Source organism: Aulostomus chinensis, chromosome 23 (genome assembly GCF_037954235.1).
Source record: "Aulostomus chinensis isolate RoL2024-O1b breed Wild chromosome 23, RoL_Achi_v1.0, whole genome shotgun sequence".
NCBI classification, from domain to species: Eukaryota; Metazoa; Chordata; class Actinopteri; order Syngnathiformes; family Aulostomidae; genus Aulostomus; species Aulostomus chinensis.
This window is the reverse complement of record NC_141342.1, coordinates 14,496,178-14,518,093: the sequence shown is the minus strand read 5'-3', so window position 1 is coordinate 14,518,093 and position 21,916 is coordinate 14,496,178. Positions and strand designations below refer to the sequence as shown.

Here is a 21,916-nt window from a genome sequence, read left to right as displayed (position 1 = left end):
GTTGTATCGTCATTCCACATACACAAAGAAATTATCAAGGAAACAGAAGCTAATTCTTTGAAGTTCGATATTAAAGACGGGGGGAAAAAAAAAAGAGTATCTGAGGATGTGCATGTAGGAGTCTTTATGAGATCACATGGTACAGAGTAAGCGCTTTGGGTCCATGAAAGATGCCCATATTAGATCCACATCACAGGGCCAGTGCCAACTCAAAGAGCTGGAGTCAAAGTGGCCTGGTATTAGCCCCGAGCATCAAGCTCTCTCAGAACAAAAAACAAAACCCAAAACCCAGTCCACATCCCTGCTCATGCATTTTTCATCAGCCCAAGATACCCTTTCAGAAATAAATATCAATTATTGAAATTGTTAATTAGAAGCTGCGTAATTGGCGAAGATATATATGAATAAATAACTTTGACCATTAATTATTGATTCAAAAAAATTTTTAAGCCCAGCAGGGAGTGCGTTTGAGAGTCTCTCAAGATCAAGCACAACAAGAAATATGAGTTTTGGCCTTGAGTAATGTCCAATTAAAGGATTGTCAGCTTTGCTGTACAAGTCCGGTGATTTGCCCTCATCATCTTTTTTTATATCTTTAGACAACAATACCCAGCAGACAACACATTATCAACAGGATGCAACAGGGGATGTGCTCAGCTGGGGTTTGGATGGAGGGGGGACAAGAGAGGGGGGGCTATTAAAGTCAACTCACAGGCTTTCTGGACTCTGCCGCAACTGCCAGTAAATCTAAGGTCATGAAGTGGTAGCGGCTTCAAATATCCTCTATATGAAGACATGAATCCTTTAAACTTTACAAGTAAACATGTCTGAGGCCACCTGTTTTAAGTACATGGTTATGACCCCGCAGATTCTGTTTACATAAAAATAAACTGTAAAGAATCTGGAAGTGATACGGACAGCCCAGGACACAGTACATTCTTAATGCACAACTTGCATTATGCTTGGGAAATTCTTAATACCGGTTAGTCATTCCATTGTTTTCACTACTTATAAACCCCCCCCCAAAAATTGTGCCCAAAGATATAATTTGGATCCACAAATATATATATACACCTAATCATTCGCACATTTATAGATCTATATTCTAAGAGATAGGTGACTGACACAGGGGGCATGAGCTATTTTGTCGTGAAGTGTGAAATGCAGGAGGTTTTATATTCACAATGCACTTGATTCTTTTAATGTTCATCAACTAGGTGTACATACCCACCTGAATAGCTCCTGTAACTGCAGCAAATAACTGATTCATCTGGTATTATAAAATGCAATGCTGAAAAACACTATGCATCAAACAGGCAATACTCAATGTCCCTCGATTGTTCCTTCCCCACCTCAAGTCATTTAGATATTTTCAATCGCTTCACACATGAAAAGGACAGAAGTGTGAGATCCGAGTTTTGTCTCCCGCTTCATCTCTGAACCCTTTGGACTTGGTGATGGGAGGCTGATTGAAGGGTAAGTAGTGCGTTTTGGAGAATGAATTCTTTAGATGATAGGAAAGAGGAAAAAAAAAAAAGAAATAGTGAAACCGAGAACATAAGCCTGTGATTCCATTATTAGTCTCAGTTCTCCTTCTCCCCCTTTTCATTTCTGATGGCTGGATAATTAAACCTCCATAGTATTGTCTTCCATCTTCCTTGCCCCACTTCCAGCAATGTGAATTCCCCGATGGGTAACTTTAAAAAGGCCCTTTTTAGACATCTGTTTTTCAGATCAGTGGTACTTTTTTCCCCATTAATTTATGTTCTTTGTGAAAGTAGAAAGACTAGTGCCAGGACAGAGATGAACATATGTGAAAAATCTTCAACAATTCAACTGAAGAAAAAAAAAAAAAAATCAAAGATAGTAAGAAAATATCCAAACATTCTTTTGGCATGTTTTTTATTCCACAGTACTGCTATTAAAACAATTCAAACCAATCCTTACGTGTGCATTGCAAGACATCAGATAACAGCTCTGAAGCTGAAATGTTACAGAGCTTAATTTAAAAGCAGTCGTGTTTTCCCCTCCAGCATGAAGAAGGCAGCATGTCAATTACTGTTCCTGCTCTGACAGAAGCTCTGGGCACTACAAGGAACATGCAGGAAAGCATGGAGAATGCTAACTTGCAAAAATGTTCAAATGAAAACAGTAAATAAGATAGAAAATAGACATGAAAATTAATACATAACTTTCATTGGTATATTTCTGAACGCTTTGTGCTGTTGTGTAATACCGTTTCATTAGTTTCAGTCCTGTAATTAGGGTTAAAAACAGGTTGTTGTTTTTTTTTACAGCTATGATTTTTCATAGCTTTTTTTGCATAGATTTTTGCTATGATATTTGTGGTAGAAATTGGTCATTTTGGCAACATTTTTGGACATTCAGAGACAACTGAACATGGAATTACAGCAAGAATAATGGAAAAACTTACTTTTTTTTAAAAAACAAAGTACTGCAGTATTATCAGTTTGGACCTGATCATCTAAAATAAGTAATAACCTTACATAAACTGCGATTTTGTAGGAGAAATCGGGTCATTGCATCAACAGTGACATTTCTTCCCCACGACAGATCCAACTGTATAACTGCTGACGGCGTACCAGCCCACCTGTCTGCCTCACGCTCCATCTACTCTCGCATCAACAAGAACAGAAGATATTTATATTTCTAACCCAGGACCCTTGCATGAGCTTCCCCTGGGAGGTGTGATCTCCTTATAGTTGGAGCACGCACTGAGCCTCCCTCCGCTATTTCCTGGTGGCCTCCTGCACTGGTGGTGTTCACCAGAAGGCTCTCAGGATGCCTCAGTCCACAGGCACCAACGATTTCCCGAACAGCCACATCTCCACAATGGAAGTGGCCCACTCAGATTCTATATCCCTAACCTTGAGAAATTCCCCAAGAGGTGAGATTTGAGTCCAAAACTACAACCACACATTGGATGAGGCAACTTCCAAGTGTTTTTGGTACCAAATACAAACACCATATCCTCAGACATGGTGTTTGTTATGGCCAATCTCTGACGAGCACAGAAGTCCAATAACAGGTAGTACACCATCCAGGACACCACCCAAGGTGTCTAAAAAGACCACAAACTCTCATCTGCCACTTGGCTTTTATAAGTATCACCCCCAGCATATTGACCCTGAGCTATGGAAGTATGAGTACCCCAACACCTGCCCCTCACCCTGGGAAACTCCACAAAGCTCGGACCACTTTCAGGAATTTATTTCCAGGGATGAGAGATGAGGGCCGGCGTGGCTCGGAGGTAGAGAAGCCATCTAGCAACCAAAGGGTCGCTGGTTCAATCCTCACTTCCCCCGTGACCATGTCGAAGTATCCTTGAGCAAGATACTGAACCCCTAATTGCTCTTGATGGCCCTGCAGCGGACTGGTGACCCATCCAGGGTGAACCCCGCCTCTCGGCCAATGTCAGCTGAGATAGGCTCAAGTCCCCCCCCCCCCCCCCCCCCCCCCACACACACACACACACACACACACACAAAACCCTTAATGGATAAGCGGTAAAGAAAATGGATGAATACATGGAGATAAGGGATGAGTCCAACTATGTCTAGGTGGTAGATTCACCTATGCAGTAGCTTGGCTCCTTCTCCACAGCCCCAGAATTAGATTGCAAGGCCTCTGCCGGCCCCTTTCTTGGCAAAACATCTGACCCAAGACCCCTCCAGGCAGATAAAGGCACTTGTGGTAGCCACTTGTTTCTTGAGTGTAAGGTGGTGATGAACAGACATCGATACACAGAGAGTGGCCAAAATGATTTCCTGCCATAGGGGGCTGTGATAAGCTCATAGGATGAGGAGCTCCAAGTCAAGTAAGGTAGTTCGTGGATCTGATTAAGATACCACAAGATTCCCTCCAGTCGTTGATTCCATCTGTTTAGTAGAACACCCCGCAATGGAAACAGAAAATTTACATTTTGCAAATTAGCAGCTTTTATACTGCTCAGAAAAAAATTGGAAGTCGCTTGAGCCTCCGCCACAGATAAAGGTTTGCGTGACCACATTAAGCTTTACATGCAATACCAAAAGCAAGTGTGTAAATTTCTGTTATTTGGAATAATCTCATGCAAGTTTCATGATGAAGCACCATAACAATTTGTTAATTAATGTTTAAATCCTGTCATCAGGAAACCTTTTTGCATAATTAAAAAAAGATAAAATTAAAAAAAACCCCACACACTTCCTTTGACAGTTGAATGATAACTGTGTATTTAGTTTGTCTTAAATATGAAAAAAAAATTGTAAAACTCAGTTCTTCCTCATAATTTCCCCAACACTGCAGGGGCCTATGAGGGTGACTCACCAGACAAAGTGTCACAAGCTGAGGTAGAACTTTGTAAACTTGGTCAGTGTAGTGTGGATAGACAACTGCTTAACTGTGCTAATATAATGGACCTTCCGTGTGTTGTACATTTGCACGCTCTGTGCTTTAGTGGTTTAAAACTGCAACCAGATCCCAGGAGAACTGCTGACGGCCAATGTAAACAATTTTTATAAATGTTCAGACAATGTGTGTCTACAGTCTAGTTGCTGTCCCTCTGGCCAGCTAGAGGCTGCCCGACAGGCAGGTTTTCATGGAGATACTCCATGGTACCGTTCTCTGAGAAGTCTGCCGCCGTGTGCCCATCACCTCTCAGGATCCACTTGGTTGTGAGCAGTCCCTCCAGGCCCACTGGACCCCGGGCATGGATACGCGCTGTGCTAATGCCTACCTCTGCTCCTGGAGACGACGCAACAAAAGCAGGAGACAGACAGCAAGTGAGAATGGTGAACAGTAATCTGAACAAGTTTAACAAGTTTATAAATGTGCTGCCTACAGGGGTAATGCAAGATCCCTACATACCAAGTCCGAAACGATAGCCATCAGCGAAACGTGAGCTGGCATTCCAGAAAACACAGGCACTGTCCAGCTGCTGCAGAAACTGCTCCGCTGTGTCCTCTGGAAAATAAAAGACAGTTTATTGATCCTATAAGCCTGTTACCTAATGTCTCAACTGACAGCTTTTCAGACATGTCATATGCATTATCTCATTATTAAAACAATATCCATATATAATTAGTTATGCCTTGGAAGACTCAAGATTCTGAGGATCTCATAACAAAATGTCAGGGCATTCCTTTAAAACCACTTAAATTACAATAACTGAACACACCCAGTGCTTTAAGCCCTTCACCCTGTGCATTGAGAACCACCACCAACGCACCACCCGCAACACGATTCATATAATCTTAGGGAAGGTTATGTAGACTACAGCTCTGAATGTAATCACAAGGAATTCTTGAGTTTATGAAGGGTTCTACAATTAGATTGAGAGAGATGTTTGTGTCAATTAGTTGACATCAAAGCGATTTCTGCCCAAAGCACCAGGGCGAGTTTTATCTTGATCCCTCTACTGTTTAGCCACCATTGTACTTATATATTGCATGTATACATAAATGTCTACAGTAATCAGTGCATCCAACTGCTCTTCAATTTCTAAACTATAGCGTCTTTTATAACAATCTTATCCTTTGTGTACCTCTCTGTTCTATACATAACTCAGTCATAATACTTGTAAATGAACACTGACACAAACTGACATTTTAATTAAGGTACCTTTTGTGGTTGTTAGATGGAAGCAGCACTCTCAACTGCAGGCGAAAATTATCTTCAGTGTAGAAATGTGAACAGGTGACTTTTTTCTTTACTTTTCAAAAGCTGCACACATTTTCATTATTCTGTTCACCTAAAGAAACATATTCAAATACGCTGCTGAACATCAGTCACACACTTGACACTTATATATACTGGATTATGTGCCAGATGTTGTCTTCTCTTTTTCTCATGTTGTAGACTATTCATGCTGTGAACCCAGTAATTAAATATAAATATATAAATTCAATAAAAGATCTGTAGATATTTATAGAACACTTTATGTTTCAGCAAGATCATTATATTTCTTGTTTGACAAGTGAATGTGTCACAAAGATGGCAAAGTCTTTGATATGATGTAACAACTCATTTGTTCATGACCGAAAGTAACAAGAGGAACAAGGATTAAAAAAAAAAATACATTTAACATTTTTTAAAAATAAGATACCATTCGATAACCAAAGGCAGTGGTTGGTATTTGTCTGTTGATGTGAAAAGCTAAGAGTGCGGTGAAGGGCTGTAAGGGTTATTGTCATTATTTTGTTTATAATGAACTTTTCTTTGTTTCTGCAGCACAAACGAGGGAAGAGGAGCAAAAATAGTATTATCTTTTTCAGTCATATTTTTCAACATGCCCAGCTTCTGACATTAAGGTACTTACCATTTTCTGTAATGATAACATCTGTATGGGAGCTGCCGTATTTGTGTATGTGGTCCACAGCTTCCTGCATGTTGTCCACCACCTCCATACAACACTCCAGGTCACCATACTCAGTACGCAGCGAGTTGGCCTCTGATGGGCTAAATGTCAGGTAGGAGGCGAAGCGGGGGCCTGCGTGGATTTTCACCTGGTGACATCACAAAACAGAAAAAAAAAAAAAATTAGAAAACCTGCACTACAACTAAGTTTTGAGCTGATAAAGTAGTTCTGGTGAATGACTGTATTGAGTATTTTTGTGCATACTCGTTCGGTGCGTAACATGTCAATGATCTGGTCGAACAGCGGCGTCCTGAGGATGTCCCGGTGGATTAGCAGAGTTTCCATGGCATTACATGCAGCTGGGTAGTCGCACTTGGAGTCTCTGACTAGGATATGAAATATTAAAAATAACCGTCACAACCAGGCAGGGACAAGTTAGAATTGTAAATGGCAGATTTAAAAACATGAACATGAGATAAATATTCAGAGAAATCAGTAGTTACTGACCGATCTTGATGACTTTGTCAACACTTGCATCAGCATCAACATAGACGTGGCAGATTCCCTCACTGTGACCCAACACTGGAATGCCCTTGGCTGCCCGCTGAATGTCTCGCACCAGCTTAGATGACCCTCGCGGGATAATCAAGTCAATCATCTTGTCCAGCCGGCATAGATCCTCCACCTCTTCCCGAGTGCTCACCTAGAAACAATTCCAGGTTTGGCAAACATAGCAGCTGAATGCAGGAGTTGGACGCACACACAAGAGTTTGTCAGGCTGCTTCCTTATTCCTGATAACCAGCCCCCCCCCCCCCCCCCCCCAAGTGCTCAAACTCAAAATAAATGCATAGGAATCTGGCTTACCAGTTGCACAGCTTCTGTGACTCCATGCATGGAGAGGGCTTCCTGGGTGAGCTGATGGAGGGCACGATTGGTGTTTGCTGCCTCTTTGCCTCCCTTCAGCAAGAGGGCGTTGCCACTGGCGATGGCCAAAGCCGACACCTGGAGAGAAAGGTCATTTAATGTTACAACAGGTTATTAATTACAAGGAAGAATGCTTGCCTGAAAAGTCTCATAAGTCGTCACACAATAGTAGAATTAAGAGAAACTTACAGATGTTAGTGCTATGTACCATTTTAGCAATTTCTTTGTTGTTGGTGTTATATATTTACCAATATAAACATTGAATATTGTCTTTACAGTGTCAACTGTCCCTGGATACCTGCGGCAAACAGTCAGGTCGGGCCTCAAAGATGACCAAAAGAACTCCGATAGGTACAGTGATCTGCTCAAGCTCCAGGTTTTGAGCCACCCGGGTCCTGCGTAACACGCGTCCCACGCTCTCCTGGGCTGCGACAGCTATCTGGCGCAGACCGATGGCTAAGCTGTTCAGTTTGACCGGTGACAGGCTCAGACGCTTCAGCATGGCTGACGGTAACTGGCCTGCAGGAAGGAGGAGAGCAGGGTTTTACTTTACACTTGTTCACTGAGGCATCCACAATGAGAGAATGGAACAGTGTCACCCTCTGGTGGAGAGATAATGCTCAACTGTCCAAAGGAAATTTTCTCTGGTGATCTTTGGTAACTTTGTGTCGGCAGAGTTTCCAGTATAGCAGATACACCTACGATGACAAGCTTAGACATCTCTAGCAACAAATAAAACATCTGAGGGTCGATATCAACACTTTCATCCTGCTAGAGAATTTACACTTTGGTGTTAATGTCAATAATAACTGTAAAAAAAATCTGAGAGGATGATTTGGCTTAAAGCAGGGCTGGGTGATTTAGCAGAAAAATGTATCATCATAAAAATATTACCTTCAATATAATACCTATTTTGAGGGCTTAATCACTTTGTCAATAAGATTTTTTTTTAAATACCAAACTGGTGAGCTGACTTGACCTTTTTGCATTAAAACATAACAAAAAAACAACCTTAAAATAAATAATCCTTAAACTATTAAAGGATTAGCTGTTAGCTGGTCTTGTAGCACGCTTGACGCTGGGGGCTGTATGTGAGGGTGCATGTTTATGAACCAGAGAGGAAGGGCTCTTTAGATTTGTTAATCAAATTGAATTGTGCATAGCTGTTATGTGATTTCATGGCAGTTTGCATTTAATTAATTCAAATAAAATAGCAAGATTACAATATACATATTACACATATTTTTATTGTTTTCTTACCCTAGTTTCCCTTAAGGTTCTACACTGCCGCGTGAGCTTGACTACCGCTGTTACCTGTGCTGGCAGCCAGGTCCAAGTCAGTCTTGTTGGCCGCCAGGATCTCATCCTTCCTCTCAGTCAAAAGCTCTGCTAGACGGCAGATGATCTCACTCCTCTGGACACAGACAGATAGAGACAAGCTGGGCACATGCTGTAACATATTCATCCACCAGATGTCAGTGTTTCTCTAAGTGACATGAATGAGGCTTTGGACTAACACTAACCCCTTAATTTATCAATAAAATTGTATATACTGGTAGTGATAACTGATCTTAAATGAACACAACAAAAGATTGGAATATTTGCATTCTCAATACCTGGTCTGGGTGCAGCGACACCAGTGTTCTTCCAGTGTTTCGCGCCATTTCTGTCTGCTGCTCTACAGTTGGGCCTAGTGAAGAGTCACAGAAGACTTCAGTCCCAAACATACCCTCTGCTGTGAACATATCAGTAAGGCCTAAAGAAAAGATCATGAACATGTCCACGCCTGATATTTTCCAGTGGCTAGGAGGAAAAAAAACTTAAAAACTCAGTCATTTAAACAGCCTTCAGCCAATGGAACTCATTATCTACACAAGAGAAACATATTAGAAGCTAATATTGAACCGAAAAATACTCAAACTAACAGGAAAGACCAAACAAACAAAGTAAGTATATCATCTACCAAACTGATATCTATACAACTGCTTGAAAATTGTGATTTTAATGATGCAATTTAATCTAGACTGACTAGGGTGTTGGTCTTTGTTTGTATATTTGTACACTGTCATTGTTTGCATAATCTTATGTGGACACCAGGAAGATTAGATTCAGAACTCAGTTATTTACATTCCTGAATAGGTGACATGAAATTTTTCCTTGACTCCACCCATGTCAAATCCAAGTATCTAAAATTACCCTGCATGAGAACTCCTGGAGAACTTTAAGCCATTAGTGGAAAGAATTCGGCGTAGGTGAACTCACCAGCAGGTTTAATCTCAGAGAAGAACGTGCCCACCTTCTTTCCCTCCACAATGTCAGTGATGACGTGACCTGTTACTTTGGGATGAGTCCCATTTGCAATAACCACAGACGTGCCACCTTGCAACGCCCAGATGGCAGCTTTGACCTGCAGACGGACGCGGACAAGTGAAATGTTAAGGTCTTTCTAAAGTCTCGTTATTTGCAAATGCGCTAAAACAAAAACAAAACCAAACACCTGACCTTTATGTTATATTTTATGACACCAACTTATGGAATAACACTTTATATGTTGGCTTGCTGTCACACTTTAAAAACATGGTGACAACATGTATGAACATGGCCCTTGCTTACATGTCTGTGCGAATGCATCTTAATTTCCCAGCCCTTCTGAATGAAGGCGCAGTAATTTTAGTTTTTGAGGCCTGTGGGAGCATTGAAGTACAAGAAAATCCGTAGTAGTACAAGAAGCAATGCTCTTAAACTTGCAGTAGCCACTGAGCTGCGATTTGAACCTACATAAACTGTGTTTATCACACTTATTGTCAACATACTTTGGCCTCCATGCCTCCAATCCCGACTCTGGACTTCGTACCATAGGTGATGGACTGCTGATCTCCAGGATAGAAGATGTCAATGAGTTTGGCGTCATCTGTTCCAGGGGGGCTGTTGTACAGTCCTATCAAAACAAAACAAAAATACAACTCTTTCAAAACATCTTTTCTCAAATAAACTGAATATGATGACTAAATTCCTAAGTCTTAAGACAACAATATAGCAGCTGAGGGTCATTTCAGCTGATTCTGTTTGGTTAAACGCTTTAACATCTTGTGTAAGATAAAAACAAAAAACAAAAACAAAAAGCCTGAACACCAGAATGTACTCAAACCCCATCAGCATCAGTTTCAACCGCCAAGCCAGAAGGTCTTTGTTTGTCTCTCTCAAATGACACTCAGTTGACCCTCTGAGGTTTTTGTTTGTTTCTTTTTTTTGTCCTTATGAAGAGCATGAGCAGATGGCAATGTTACCCAACAGCTGACCCAGACTGTTGTTGTGGTAACACACATACCTTCCACGTCAGACAGTGCGATGAGCAGGTCAGCCTTCATCTCAACTGCGAGCCGTGCCGCCAGGCTGTCATTGTCCTTAATGCTGATCACCTAGAGAACCAGAAAATTGCTGATGTGAGCTCCTACAGACGGAAGCAACGGCCGAAAACAGCCACCTGCCATTAACCCATCTGGGCAGATTCTTCAGAGTGGAAAGTAAGCCATTACAAACAAATACATAAGTTTGTGCAAACCAGTTTATCCATGATGACTCTGAGGTCTGCATTTTTGATAACTGAGGAAAGAATCCTTATTACGACACAATAGCAATACAAATGTTAATGAATCCCTCAAACTCAGTAAATGTAAGGTTCCAAAACCATTGCAGTACATCAGAAATACACTTAGGCCAATGTCACACACCGTTTAAACACTGTCATAAGATAACATTTGATGAAACACTTGAGTACTCATAAGTAGGTGTCTTAAACTCAGACATTCCTTCCTGCATCACTTCTTTGTTGTCTCCAGAATGCAGAAAGTGTCAGCCACACTTATTTAGCCTGAAGCTAATGGCGACTTACAGCTAACAGCAACAAAACTGCCAAAAAACATCAGTGTACAAACTCTGAAGTGCATTGTCCAGTGTTTATGAAGCTGGATGCTCTGTAATCCACAAACTTTGATTCAAACCAAAAACAAGTGAACTGTAACCCTCCTGGTGCTCATTCACAGAGGCAGCAAGAAACAAAGGTTAAAGTTGTGTTTTTAGCTTAAATCAAAGCGTTTAAGGACCACTGAAAATGCAGCTGGATAACGACATTTTGGATTATACTGGATGATGCGCTTGACCTGCAGTCCAGTTTGTAAAATTTCTTCTTTTTTTTCCCCACACTTTTGCTTTGGTTAACTATAAGTTACTATTAGCTTCAAGCTAGATGTACATGGCTGGCGCTTCCTGCGTTCTTGGCTCATGAAAAGTCAAAGGAGCAATGCAGGAGCGCAAAACCATCCAGGGACCCACTAGTGAGTACTTGACAGGCTACATACACTTTTTGGGTGAAGCCTGGCTTTACCATGTCACTGAACCAGTAATGATGATCTATTCTAACTTTGTAGTGACTATGTTTGTACCTTAATGGATGAGTGGACAGCAATGAGGTTAAAAAAATGTTCTGACCATCACAGATAATTTGATGAGGAGAAAAAGTGTTAGTTCATTCTGTAGGATACAGAAAAAAGAGAGGCGTCTGCCTGTCTGTTAGTCCAGTTCCCTTAGGAGAGCACCTCCTCCCTGTGAAGGCATGCAATGCTATCCAACCCCTCCTTGCATGCATGCACATGCCTTAAAAGTTCAGGGCAGAGCTGGTGAGATGAGGCAGGGTGGCAGGGGTGTTTCAGTGCACGTATAGACGACAGAGAATGTATCATTACGCTCTGTAAACTAGGGCTGAGGCAAAATCTAGATACTTGAATAGATTAGGATAACTCCTCTTGCGATTTCTGGTGTTTTAAAGGGATTTCACCGTCTTAGCTGATTTCATCATGAAAAACTGGAGAGAAAGCAATTCACCTTGCACATGCGCGCGCGCACACACACACGCACACACACACACACTGCCATTAAAGATGTAAACCTACTCCTCAGCAGCATTTTGGCATTAGAAATGGTTTCTGGGGCTGCAGGGGTTGCTAGATTATTGCTCCACCTCCTAAAATGTGCTTAATCACCTAAAATTAAGGAGGCACTGTACAATTTGTTTTTTTTATTAACTGACACAGCTTATTCATTACTAAAATTCCTGAATCATGCCTTTTGAGTTTTATTTTTTCTTTACAGGCACAAAGATATCGTGATGTATCGTAGATTAATCATCTTGGAATATATCAATATACCATTACTGCGATACTGCAGGCGAAGTATCGGGATACAGTAAAGACTGTCTCTATCAGCCCCTTCCACACCCCTGCGGCACCGCTACTATGACCACCAAGCATTGCCCCATGCTACCTTTACCCACATTTACCCCCTGCAGGTCGCTGTTGGGCTCCGGCGGCGGCACCACAGCGTCGTTGGTGTTGATGATGGGTACTATGTTCATGCGCAGCAGCTCCTGCAGTGTGCTGTTCAGGTTCTGCCTCTTTTGGTCGTCATGGAAATCCAGATTTGTCACCAGCACCTTAAAAGAGAGATTTTAGCTACAGTTCATCCAATGTCTGCAGGAAGAAATTAATAATTATAATATGATAGAAAGTATACAAGTACTTGTGCAGTGCAGGTGCTGTATTGGGTGAACATGGCTTCATAGAGGGCCATCAGGCCACTCTGTCCGGCTGCAGCACAGGCCCGGGCCTCCAGCACTGGTAGTGACTGCAAAAACAGTTCAGAGACATCTGCTTACACAGTGACCACGGCTGCATTACAAGATGGGCCGATACTGATTTAAAAATTCTTGGCAACTAACAAATGCAGATATTATCGTTTATTTTGTTAGTGCGTTTTTGGTTTCCATCCCTATTCTGTCATTTGTGCCCCGACATCCTCTTAGCTAAATAACAGCAGTGTTTTCATTCTTCCAATCCCGCATCACACTATCTCACACACTGTCCCATAGCTTTCAGGTCACCTGTGCATGCATGGGTGGAAGTTTGCAGTTTTTAGTGTAACCTCCACACATCCCTGCACCTTCTCTTACCATGTCTTTGAGTTGATTGTGTCCTGAGTGCAACGCCTGTCGGACACTCTGGGACAGCAGGATTTCGTGTCTTAATCTTTGCTTTCCAAAGGCCACTGCTCCGCTGGTGACAATCATCATTTCCCTGCCTTGATTCTGCAGCATGGCCACCTGGATGATACCAGACAACCAATTCAGGGACTAATGGATCACAACTGCTACTTCGTCCAAAATTCAAAAACAAGCTTGTGGTTATATTTTGCATGTCACCTGCTCTACGATGGAGGCCAGCCTCCCCAGAGCCAGACCGCACTCGTCACCACGTGTGACCACAGCGCTGCCGAGCTTGACGACAATCCGCTTAGCTTGACGCAGTTCACCGCGGTGGGCAAAGGAGCTGCCATGGGCCCTCCCCTGGAAAACTGGGTAGAAGGAGGAGAGAAAACCTTTACTTTACTGATTCAAGTCAAGAGTTTATCACTTTTGTTTACTCTTACACATCGATAGTTAAAGCTAAAAGATGTTACTTACTAAACTGAATTCTAGGATTTTGTTTAGTTGCAAAGATTTAACTTACTGAAAATGACAGAAAAGCAACTGAATGTGATCATGTAGCTGAATAAAATGTGTAAACTAAGGTGCAAAAGCTCACTTGTCACCTCTGTTGACATACATTTTTTTTACGTATCTATTCAAACAAACATGTTTTGCAGACTTTTCGTTTCATTGATTACATGACTAAGGCAAACACCGTGACTCCCCCCCCCCCCACCGCCAATCCATCTGTAACCGGGGAAACAGCCACAGTCGCTAAACTGCCACATCAGCAGAGGAAGCAGAAAAGCTTGTGCTGACATTACACATCTCTCTGGAGCAATGAGGCGCAAGAGACAGTCAGCCAGCCAGGGAGGGATAGGGAGAGAGAGAAGGAGGGAGGGACTGAGTGAGTGAGTGAATAAGTGTGAGAGATTGAGAGAGAGAGAGAGAGAGAGAGAGAGAGAGAGAGAGAGAGAGAAATCCATGTGTCATCTTAAATAAATGACTGTAGGTCACAAAACTCTAACTGGAGCCAAGTTAGCAACACCAGATCCTCAAGTCTCACGTCATCGGTCCACAATAACAATCCTGGCTCTGGAGATGCTGGTCTGGAAAAAGTAATACCTAAGTTTATTGCTATTCTAATTATTACTATCATTTGCATGACACATCACTCATTCATCATTTCACTGATATAAACTTTTTACAGCTCCAGCCAGAGGTAAAATGTTTATTCTGTCCCACAAAAGTGAATGATATTCAAATAAGTATCACATAACGCATTCCATCACCATATAAAGAACTACAGAAAATATCAAAAAACTGAGAGACGATACGATAATCAACAAATCATGCAAATATTGTTGCATCATCCTCTATAAAGAAAGAAAGCATCCTGACATTTTATAAAAAGACGTGACGGAACTCAAAGGTCTGAAATCTTTATGCTGTACTTCCATTGTAAATTACTGTACATGGAACTTCTTGCCTCGTGTCAGGGGTCTGGCGAGCCTCCAGCAGAGGTGTATTGTAGGGAACTGGAACCTGGAACTCAGCCTCTGCAGCAGCAGCATGGTCACTTTACCACCTGAGATACACAGGTAAAGAAAAAAAAACAACGACCGGTAACTACATCTAAGAATATAGTTATAAAACGACACAACAGAAAAATTCACAGTTTAAAATGATTATGCATGTAAAAGTTCTCTGTCCTTACTTACCCCTCCTGAAGTCCCAGTGTACAAGTAGACTATTTCTACCGTGTAGCGTCAGCTGTTTATCTTCTTAGACACGTTATTCCTCCATTGACCAAACTTCAAACAGATGTGGCGTCGGCCGCGTCACCCTGACTCCGCCCCCCTCCGCGAGCTGCTGATGAAACTGTCTCAGCAGTTTACAAAAAGCGTCAAATTCACTTTTTCACGTCACCACCGGGTCGGTAAGTTCGTGTTTCTTTCGATTAAAAGTTCGGCGGTCCATTGTTCCTTTTCTGTCGCACTGGCTTTAATAAGAAACGTTGTTTTTGTTTTTGTTTTTTTGTTTTTTTTTCTGTTTAAAAAGCCACGTAAATTGGCGGTGAAGTGGCAGGATGTGACGTTGACGCGCGAGGCACAAGCCGGAAAAAGAAATGTTGAAGAGCCTCGTATGTCAAAATAAAATATCCTGGAACAAGAAATAACGTTTTCACTATATTTTATGAACAGCTCCCACTTTCAGTCACTCGCATACATTTTATTATTGCAATGAATAAATCGTCTACATGGAGAGTTTTACTTCTGCTAGTGAGATTAAGATAAAAAAAATCTGCTTCTTACATAAATTGTACAGAATCCAAGACAGGCTTTACTTATAAACGCTGGTTTAATGCTGTTATTGCCTTCTTTTGATTAGTTATCTCACCTTTTATATACTAATTTATTTATCGTTGAATGTCTATGCATACAAGATAAGCTTTTACTGGATGTTTCTATAATTGTCCCTCTGGAACATACTAAGTTTTCTCGAATCGAATTGAATATTTAACGGAATAGTTTAACTTCCTATCTTGAGATAACAAGATAAACTAAACCCTTATCACAAGATAATGAGCCTGAAATAAAATCATCATTTGTACATAGTATTATTTAGATATAGTCCATAGTCTCTTGTACAGGTAACCTGAACCCCAAATGAGAATAAGTGGTGCTGATTCCAAATAACTATTTTTTTTTTAATTTAATTATTTCAGTTCTTTGAATATTTGAAGTGTAACACTGACACACATTTGATTTTCTTGCTGCTTTAATGAATTCAATTGAATCTTGTATGGTCTTCGTCTGGTCACAATTAAGGCCAGAAAAAAAAAAACGTTTTTTTTTTCCATACTTGATTTCATCAGAAACCACTTGAAATACAGTGTTGTTAGACAGACAAATTGGTGTTGTTGTTTTTTAAGGTTTGTGGCTTTTCATGAGATGTGATGCAAATAACAGAAGTACTGCTCTGAGGAAAGTTTTCTGTACCCCCAGCGCTCCTGTTGTTGACTGGCACTGGACTCCCACTGCCTCTAGGACCTCAGATAACTAAATTCAGCTCCTGCAGCTCTGGTTTAATGTGTATTATTCCATTATTTCTGTCCTGTTTTTTCTCTGTTATCTACTTTTACTCTTTATCTGTCCTTCCTCCTCTCCACCTCTATCTCTCCATCTGATTCACAAGAGAAGGAACTGACTGCTGCCTTGCTCCCGGCTCCACTAATCCCCTAACTATAGCATTTGTGCGTTGGGGGGTGGGGGGCTGACTTAAGGCCACTTTCAGGGACACACGACCAGTTAATTGGGGACGGCCTGTCCAGGAGATAGAAGTTGTGTCTCCAACAGGTAAATCATTGATTTTTAGATCTGTTGTTAAGATTAGAGCTTAAGGTAGAGTTGAAACTCAGTTTAGGCAATTAGCTGTGATGGTGCACACAGTAGTGTATTTCAGGTATTACTCAGGTTTTGAGGGCACTATATTGTAGACACTTTAACATTGCAGGGATTTTCCTGCCTTTTGGTGCTAAAAAACAATTCCTCATATTGTAAATAATACATTTTAAGAATGAAGAGGTTAGTGTTGGGTTGGGTGTCAGGCAAGTTTTATGTGGCAGGAAATGAATGGGCGCTGGCTGCTTAGAGTAGAAAGACTGCAGGGTTTAGGTAAGTCATTGCACTATCCTCTGAAGTAACGATAAGTGTGTGTGTGTGTGTGTGTGTGTGTGTGTGTGTGTGTGTGTGTGTGTGTGTGTGTGTGTGTGTTCCAGAGGTATTGAAAGGAAACAGAAGAGCTTCCACTCATTCAGATGAGCTGGCGACAGGTATCAGTAGTCGTCTTTCCAGTTGTGGAAGCTAACGCGCCGCCTCTGAGTAGCAACAACAAGCGGGTCTATGAGGACAATGGACCCTGGACTGAGCTCTGGATCTGAAGGTTCTGTGGAGAGTGTGATGTCACTACACACTTGAGGCTCTGACTTCATACCAATAAGCGTCTTTGGCATTGCAGTCATGTTGCAGGATGGTTACAGCACAGACTGGAGGGCTGACAGCTCTGGGCTTTAGACTGGGTTACAGTAATTGGGTTGTGTTGTTAGTGTGTGTAAAGAGTGTTTGTTCCAGTCATTGTCATCCCACTTCTTATCTTGGGGTCCACAGTGGCAGCATGTGTGGATTGGTTTCTAATGTCAACATGTCCGTGTCTTGAAATAACTGCAGACACACAACTATGTAAATCCTCATTCACCCCCCCCCCCCCACACACACACACACTCCCTCACACCATTGCCCCCACCCACTGCATAGTCAACCTACATACAGTTGAGCTGACTTGTTAGCCTTCGAAGAAATCCATAACGATCAGACGAGCTGCAACATCTTTACTGACAACCAGCATTAAACCCATTCAGAGTCAAAGCCTGGCAGGAGAAAATCGGATCGGTGGAAGGAAAAGCACAGCAGAAAGAGAAGTAAGTTCAATAAGACTTATATATTAAAAAAATACAACTAGTTTACAAGATATTGTAGTGATGGTAACACCTTTTCAATTGTACCCATTTGTATTATTATTTTCAAATGCCACAAAAGAACTTTACAAAGTTTGGCAGACGTTAGATGTTTAACTTTGAAGCTTCAAGTCAACTGGCAGCCTCCTGCATAAAATTTAAGACAAAACTCTTCGGATCGTGGCAGGAAGGCGAGAGCTCCCTCCCATCGCAGGGATGAAGACAGTCATTCATGTGCGGTCCAAAAAAGTCACAGGAAATAATTTATTTACAATTTATTTACAGTGACCACAAATACAGCAACATTTTATTCAATGTTACAGTGATGCACTGACACAATGAAGCCATGTCCTGGTGATGATATGGCCTGTATCTTAGCACTAATGTGCAATTTGTGAGTATCTCGCTATGTTCTTAATCGTATAATATCAAAACTTCTTTGTTTTAGACTTTAAATCCTCATAAGACAGATTAATGGACGCAGCCAGGATGTGCAGGTTCGATGGTACAGGAGGAGCTGCGCTGGACTGCAGCGTCATGGAGGAGGACTGGCAGAGAGGACAAAGTTATACCGCGTCCTGGCACAGCACCAACTTCTTACCGCAGCTGCACAGGTTAGAGACACTGGTGATCACATACAAAAAAACAAAACCTAATCTTGTTTTGTGTCGGACACATGCTGATGAAAACTCAGAATGATTTTGGAGCCTCTGCCCTTCTTACAGGCCGACAACGACAGAGGCAGAGCGTTCTGAGAAATACTGGGAGGCCAGGAGGCTCCTCCAGCGCTTCCTCTCTGGCGCCATCAGTCAGACGCTTTCAGAACCAAAAATGCTCTCAGCTCGACAGCCCCGTCAACCCAGATCAGACCCCTCTGCCATGGGGCCCAAGGTGCAACTAAGCCCGGTTCACATCCGCAAGGAACAATGCCGTGTGACCCCAAGTCCAAAGAACACTGCGTCAGACACCAGTGAGAGGAAGACTGTGGCGAAGATGATGAAGTTGCCGAGGTTCCTGGGTTAAAACGGTTGCTAGTGAGGAAAATTTCAACATCAACTCGAGCACATCTAGGTCACTGTTTGCAGTTTAATTTGAACTGTTCATGTTTGTAATGCAAATCTTATTTCTGATATTTTCCTGGTTGAAAGTATGATCCATAACAATAATCGTGGTGTTATTTAGAAGTATATTTATTTTTAATTTAATCAACTGTCACGAGGGAAATTCATAATTCACATTAAAAAAAAAAACACTTTAAATTACTCCTGAACTTGTATTGGGATGTTGGTCAGATGTTGCTTTTGGATGATTTACATGTATTATAAATGCTGATTGAGAACCATTAAACATCAGGCTTATATAAAAAGTCCAAGGTTTTTATTTGAACAAAAATGTGATTACGTTGTCATTTTATTTTATATCTGGTGCGTATGAGCAAGTATGAACATTTTTTTATTTACTATAATCACATTTCTGTCAAAATAGATAAATGAACACAGATTTTTTTTTTCAAATGTTTTCTTCTGATTCTTCAGCATTGATGGGGCAAAAGCAAACAGCCCACCCTCTTTTACTGGCTCTTTTCAAAAGTTCAAACATTACTAACATCGCATGGCACAATTCCACTGCCCAAATACATCGGATATGTGTGGAGGTCCAGCAAGTGTGTGTGTGTGTGTGTGTGTGCGTGTGTGTGTGTGTGTGTGTGTGTGTGTGTGTGTGTGTGGGTTCAGCTGCTAGGGATGAGCGAGGTGTTAAGAGACCCCCTGGGAGAACAGTTTGATTACAACATGCCTGTGTTCCACATTGGTTCAGCTGCCGTTTATAGATACGCTGGGAATAGATAGCAAATTAATTCAATCAGGGGATGAAACTCAGTGTTTTGTCAGCTGGCCATAAATTGGCCAGGTGGTTTCAAAATGTAACAAGTCATTTTTAAGATGGTTATAAATAGAATTTGGACTTACTTATAGCATAGAGTAAGTGTATCTTCAACAATGCAGAACAATAATACTGATCATCAAGGCACTCAGGCTCATCAGACTGGAAAGACGCATGCTTGATGACTAAATTAGAGGATCAGTGAGTTGGATAATGACATCTAGAGGTGAATATGTAGATCGCAACTCCCCTCCTTTTTATAAGCACATACATGATGTGCAGACTGCTGGAGGGTCTGTTCTATCTTTCCGTTGTCTCAGTCAAACACCGAGCTCTTCTTCATCTTTCAGGGATCACAGCGCAGGAAATGATGGTTTAAAGCTCCTCTCCTTCTCCTCTTCGCTCGGTTCCTCCTCTGCTTCTTTTGTGTAGCCACTTTATGTCACTCAGGGTGCCCATTGTCATGGTTGCCATGATGGCCGGCCACCTTCAACTTGATCACATGATGCCTTGGGGAAAATAATATGATCTATAGCTTGTTTATATAGTTGAGTAATAAGTTAAATAAGTTACAGCAAGTCTGACATGCCAGGAATGTTGTCTTTCCTTTGTTTATCCTGTTAGGATGCATAAAATAAAGTCACTAAACTGTTTTAACATCACCGTTATCTGCTATCTTTCATACACTATGCTAACATCACCAAAATAAATAACAAAAGCAGTTGTTCCATAGTTTATTCTGAGTTTATATGAAATGTTAAGCTAATAAATTGATCCTTTAAGGAAACTTAGTTTGCTGATTCAATGAAAGGTTGAGTTATTTGAGCTAGAGGAAGAACAAACATCTATGGTTTGTTTGCATATTCATATTCTCCATATTTGACATGAACAGGAACGTGATGCTAACGTGTCATTAAGTCAAAGTAAGTCTAGTAAAAATGAGGTTGCTGTCTATATACAGGAAAATCATGCTTATAATTATCTACTTTGTGGTCTCGTGACACCGGACCAGAGGTTTTCTTTTTGCCTGTAGGACCTTTGGGACCAGAGTCCAGACTTTTAATGGCCCAGATGGATCCATTTCATCACTGCTTTTCTCACCTACACCTGTGTGGATACAATTAGAGTGTGAATAAAGCAGCTCCGGTACAAAACTCGCAGCCCATCAGATTTGTTCTTAACAGATGCGAGCGATCCCCTCAGAATACTGAAAACTTTCCATCCATCTTTTTGGTGCTTAGCGCAGTTTTCTGTCTCAAAATCTCCTCGTTTTTGCTGCTCGGATGCTAGAATGTGTTAAAAGTGCTCTAAACTCATCTATTATCCACCATAAATCATACATTCTTCACTTTTAAAGCAATGCTGCAGATAAAATCAGATTAGATGTATAATTTAAAGACAAAAGTTATAATTACTCTCAATAAGTTCTCAAACTGAACTAAACTACAACTATTTCACAAGTAAGCGTTCCAAGGTAAGATTGTGGAAAACTGGCTTTATAGGAATTGGGTTTAAAAGCTGTGGTTAGTGCTTTGTATAAATCTACAATAAACAGACTTTAGTATCAAATAACAAGTAAGTAAGTACACTTTGAATATCTCCTAGCAGACCATATTTCCCTGACGCAATGTTAATGTCACCAAAAAGAGTCAAACTTTTACCTTAAAAACAGACTTGTTTTTGTCTTTTCAACAAAGAACAACCTGGCCTAGTGTTTGCATGTAAAAGGCCCTTTTAGAATGATTGTGGAGATACGGAGGGCGACTGAGGGGACGGGTGGAAGACCTGAAAGCAATGAGGAGTCCATTAGTTGGGCTAGAGTTGGAGGAAAACCTCTAATCTGATGCTATCAGTGCCTGAAGGCAGAGAAAGTGAACACAACAAATGCTATCAAGCAACATGGGATCAAAAACAGAATCACCATTTGTGAACATGACCAAAACTAGCCTAAAGCAAAGCCAGACTCTTTATCTCTCTTTCTCTCTCTTTCTCTCTCTCTCTCTCTCTCTCTCTCTCTCTCACATGCGCACACACGCACACACGCACACATGCACACATGCAAATAGTTCAATCAGGTGAGGCAAATGAATGAAAAAATTGTTTTATTATCAGAAAAAAATGGTAGTATAAAGTCTATGGGTCTTGGACTCCATCCAGGAGCAGCTGGTCCCCCCACACAGAGTCCAGACACTGGTGGTGATGGTCGCAGAGGATGAG

General features: G+C 41.3%; 1 protein-coding gene and 1 long non-coding RNA gene across 5 annotated transcripts; one reads left to right on the top strand and one right to left on the bottom strand.

The window, feature by feature from the left end:
* Positions 1-3,495: 3,495 nt before the first annotated feature.
* On the bottom strand, positions 3,496-15,394 carry aldh18a1 (aldehyde dehydrogenase 18 family, member A1). Of its 4 annotated transcripts, XR_015111446.1 has the most exons (19): positions 15,024-15,394; positions 14,792-14,890; positions 13,537-13,688; positions 13,288-13,437; positions 12,858-12,962; positions 12,613-12,771; positions 10,612-10,702; positions 10,097-10,221; positions 9,546-9,690; positions 8,900-8,973; positions 8,598-8,697; positions 7,582-7,802; positions 7,224-7,361; positions 6,866-7,061; positions 6,623-6,744; positions 6,320-6,506; positions 5,623-5,752; positions 4,870-4,965; positions 4,709-4,746 (listed from the first exon to the last, which is right to left on the bottom strand). XR_015111446.1 is itself a non-coding variant. In XM_086194936.1 (18 exons), the coding sequence occupies exons 2-18, from the start codon at positions 14,874-14,876 to the stop codon at positions 4,550-4,552; spliced, it is 2,343 nt and encodes a 780-aa protein (XP_086051062.1). In that variant the 5' UTR covers positions 14,877-14,890; positions 15,024-15,394; the 3' UTR covers positions 3,496-4,549. The 4 variants fall into 4 exon arrangements, 3 of the variants coding, with proteins under 3 accessions (XP_086051062.1, XP_086051063.1, XP_086051064.1); XM_086194936.1 differs by lacking the exon at positions 5,623-5,752 and having other exon boundaries at positions 3,496-4,746; XM_086194937.1 differs by lacking the exon at positions 5,623-5,752 and having other exon boundaries at positions 3,496-4,746; positions 12,619-12,771.
* LOC147239716 (uncharacterized) lies at positions 15,044-19,141 on the top strand. Its single transcript, XR_015111606.1, has 5 exons — positions 15,044-15,241; positions 16,501-16,661; positions 17,084-17,782; positions 18,267-18,432; positions 18,544-19,141. It is a non-coding gene; the product is annotated as an uncharacterized LOC147239716 (long non-coding RNA).
* Positions 19,142-21,916: the final 2,775 nt, after the last annotated feature.

Excerpts from the sequence above, each read along its gene's own strand:
- aldh18a1 (XM_086194936.1), bottom strand. The coding sequence starts at position 14,876 with ATGCTGCTGCTGCAGAGGCTGAGTTCCAGGTTCCAGTTCCCTACAATA. Across the intron at positions 10,703-12,612 it reads GCGACCTGCAGGGGGTAAAT|GTGATCAGCATTAAGGACAA; the intron begins GTGGGTAAAGGT and ends CTGGTTCTCTAG. Across the intron at positions 7,362-7,581 it reads GACCTGACTGTTTGCCGCAG|GTGTCGGCTTTGGCCATCGC; the intron begins GTATCCAGGGAC and ends CTTTCTCTCCAG.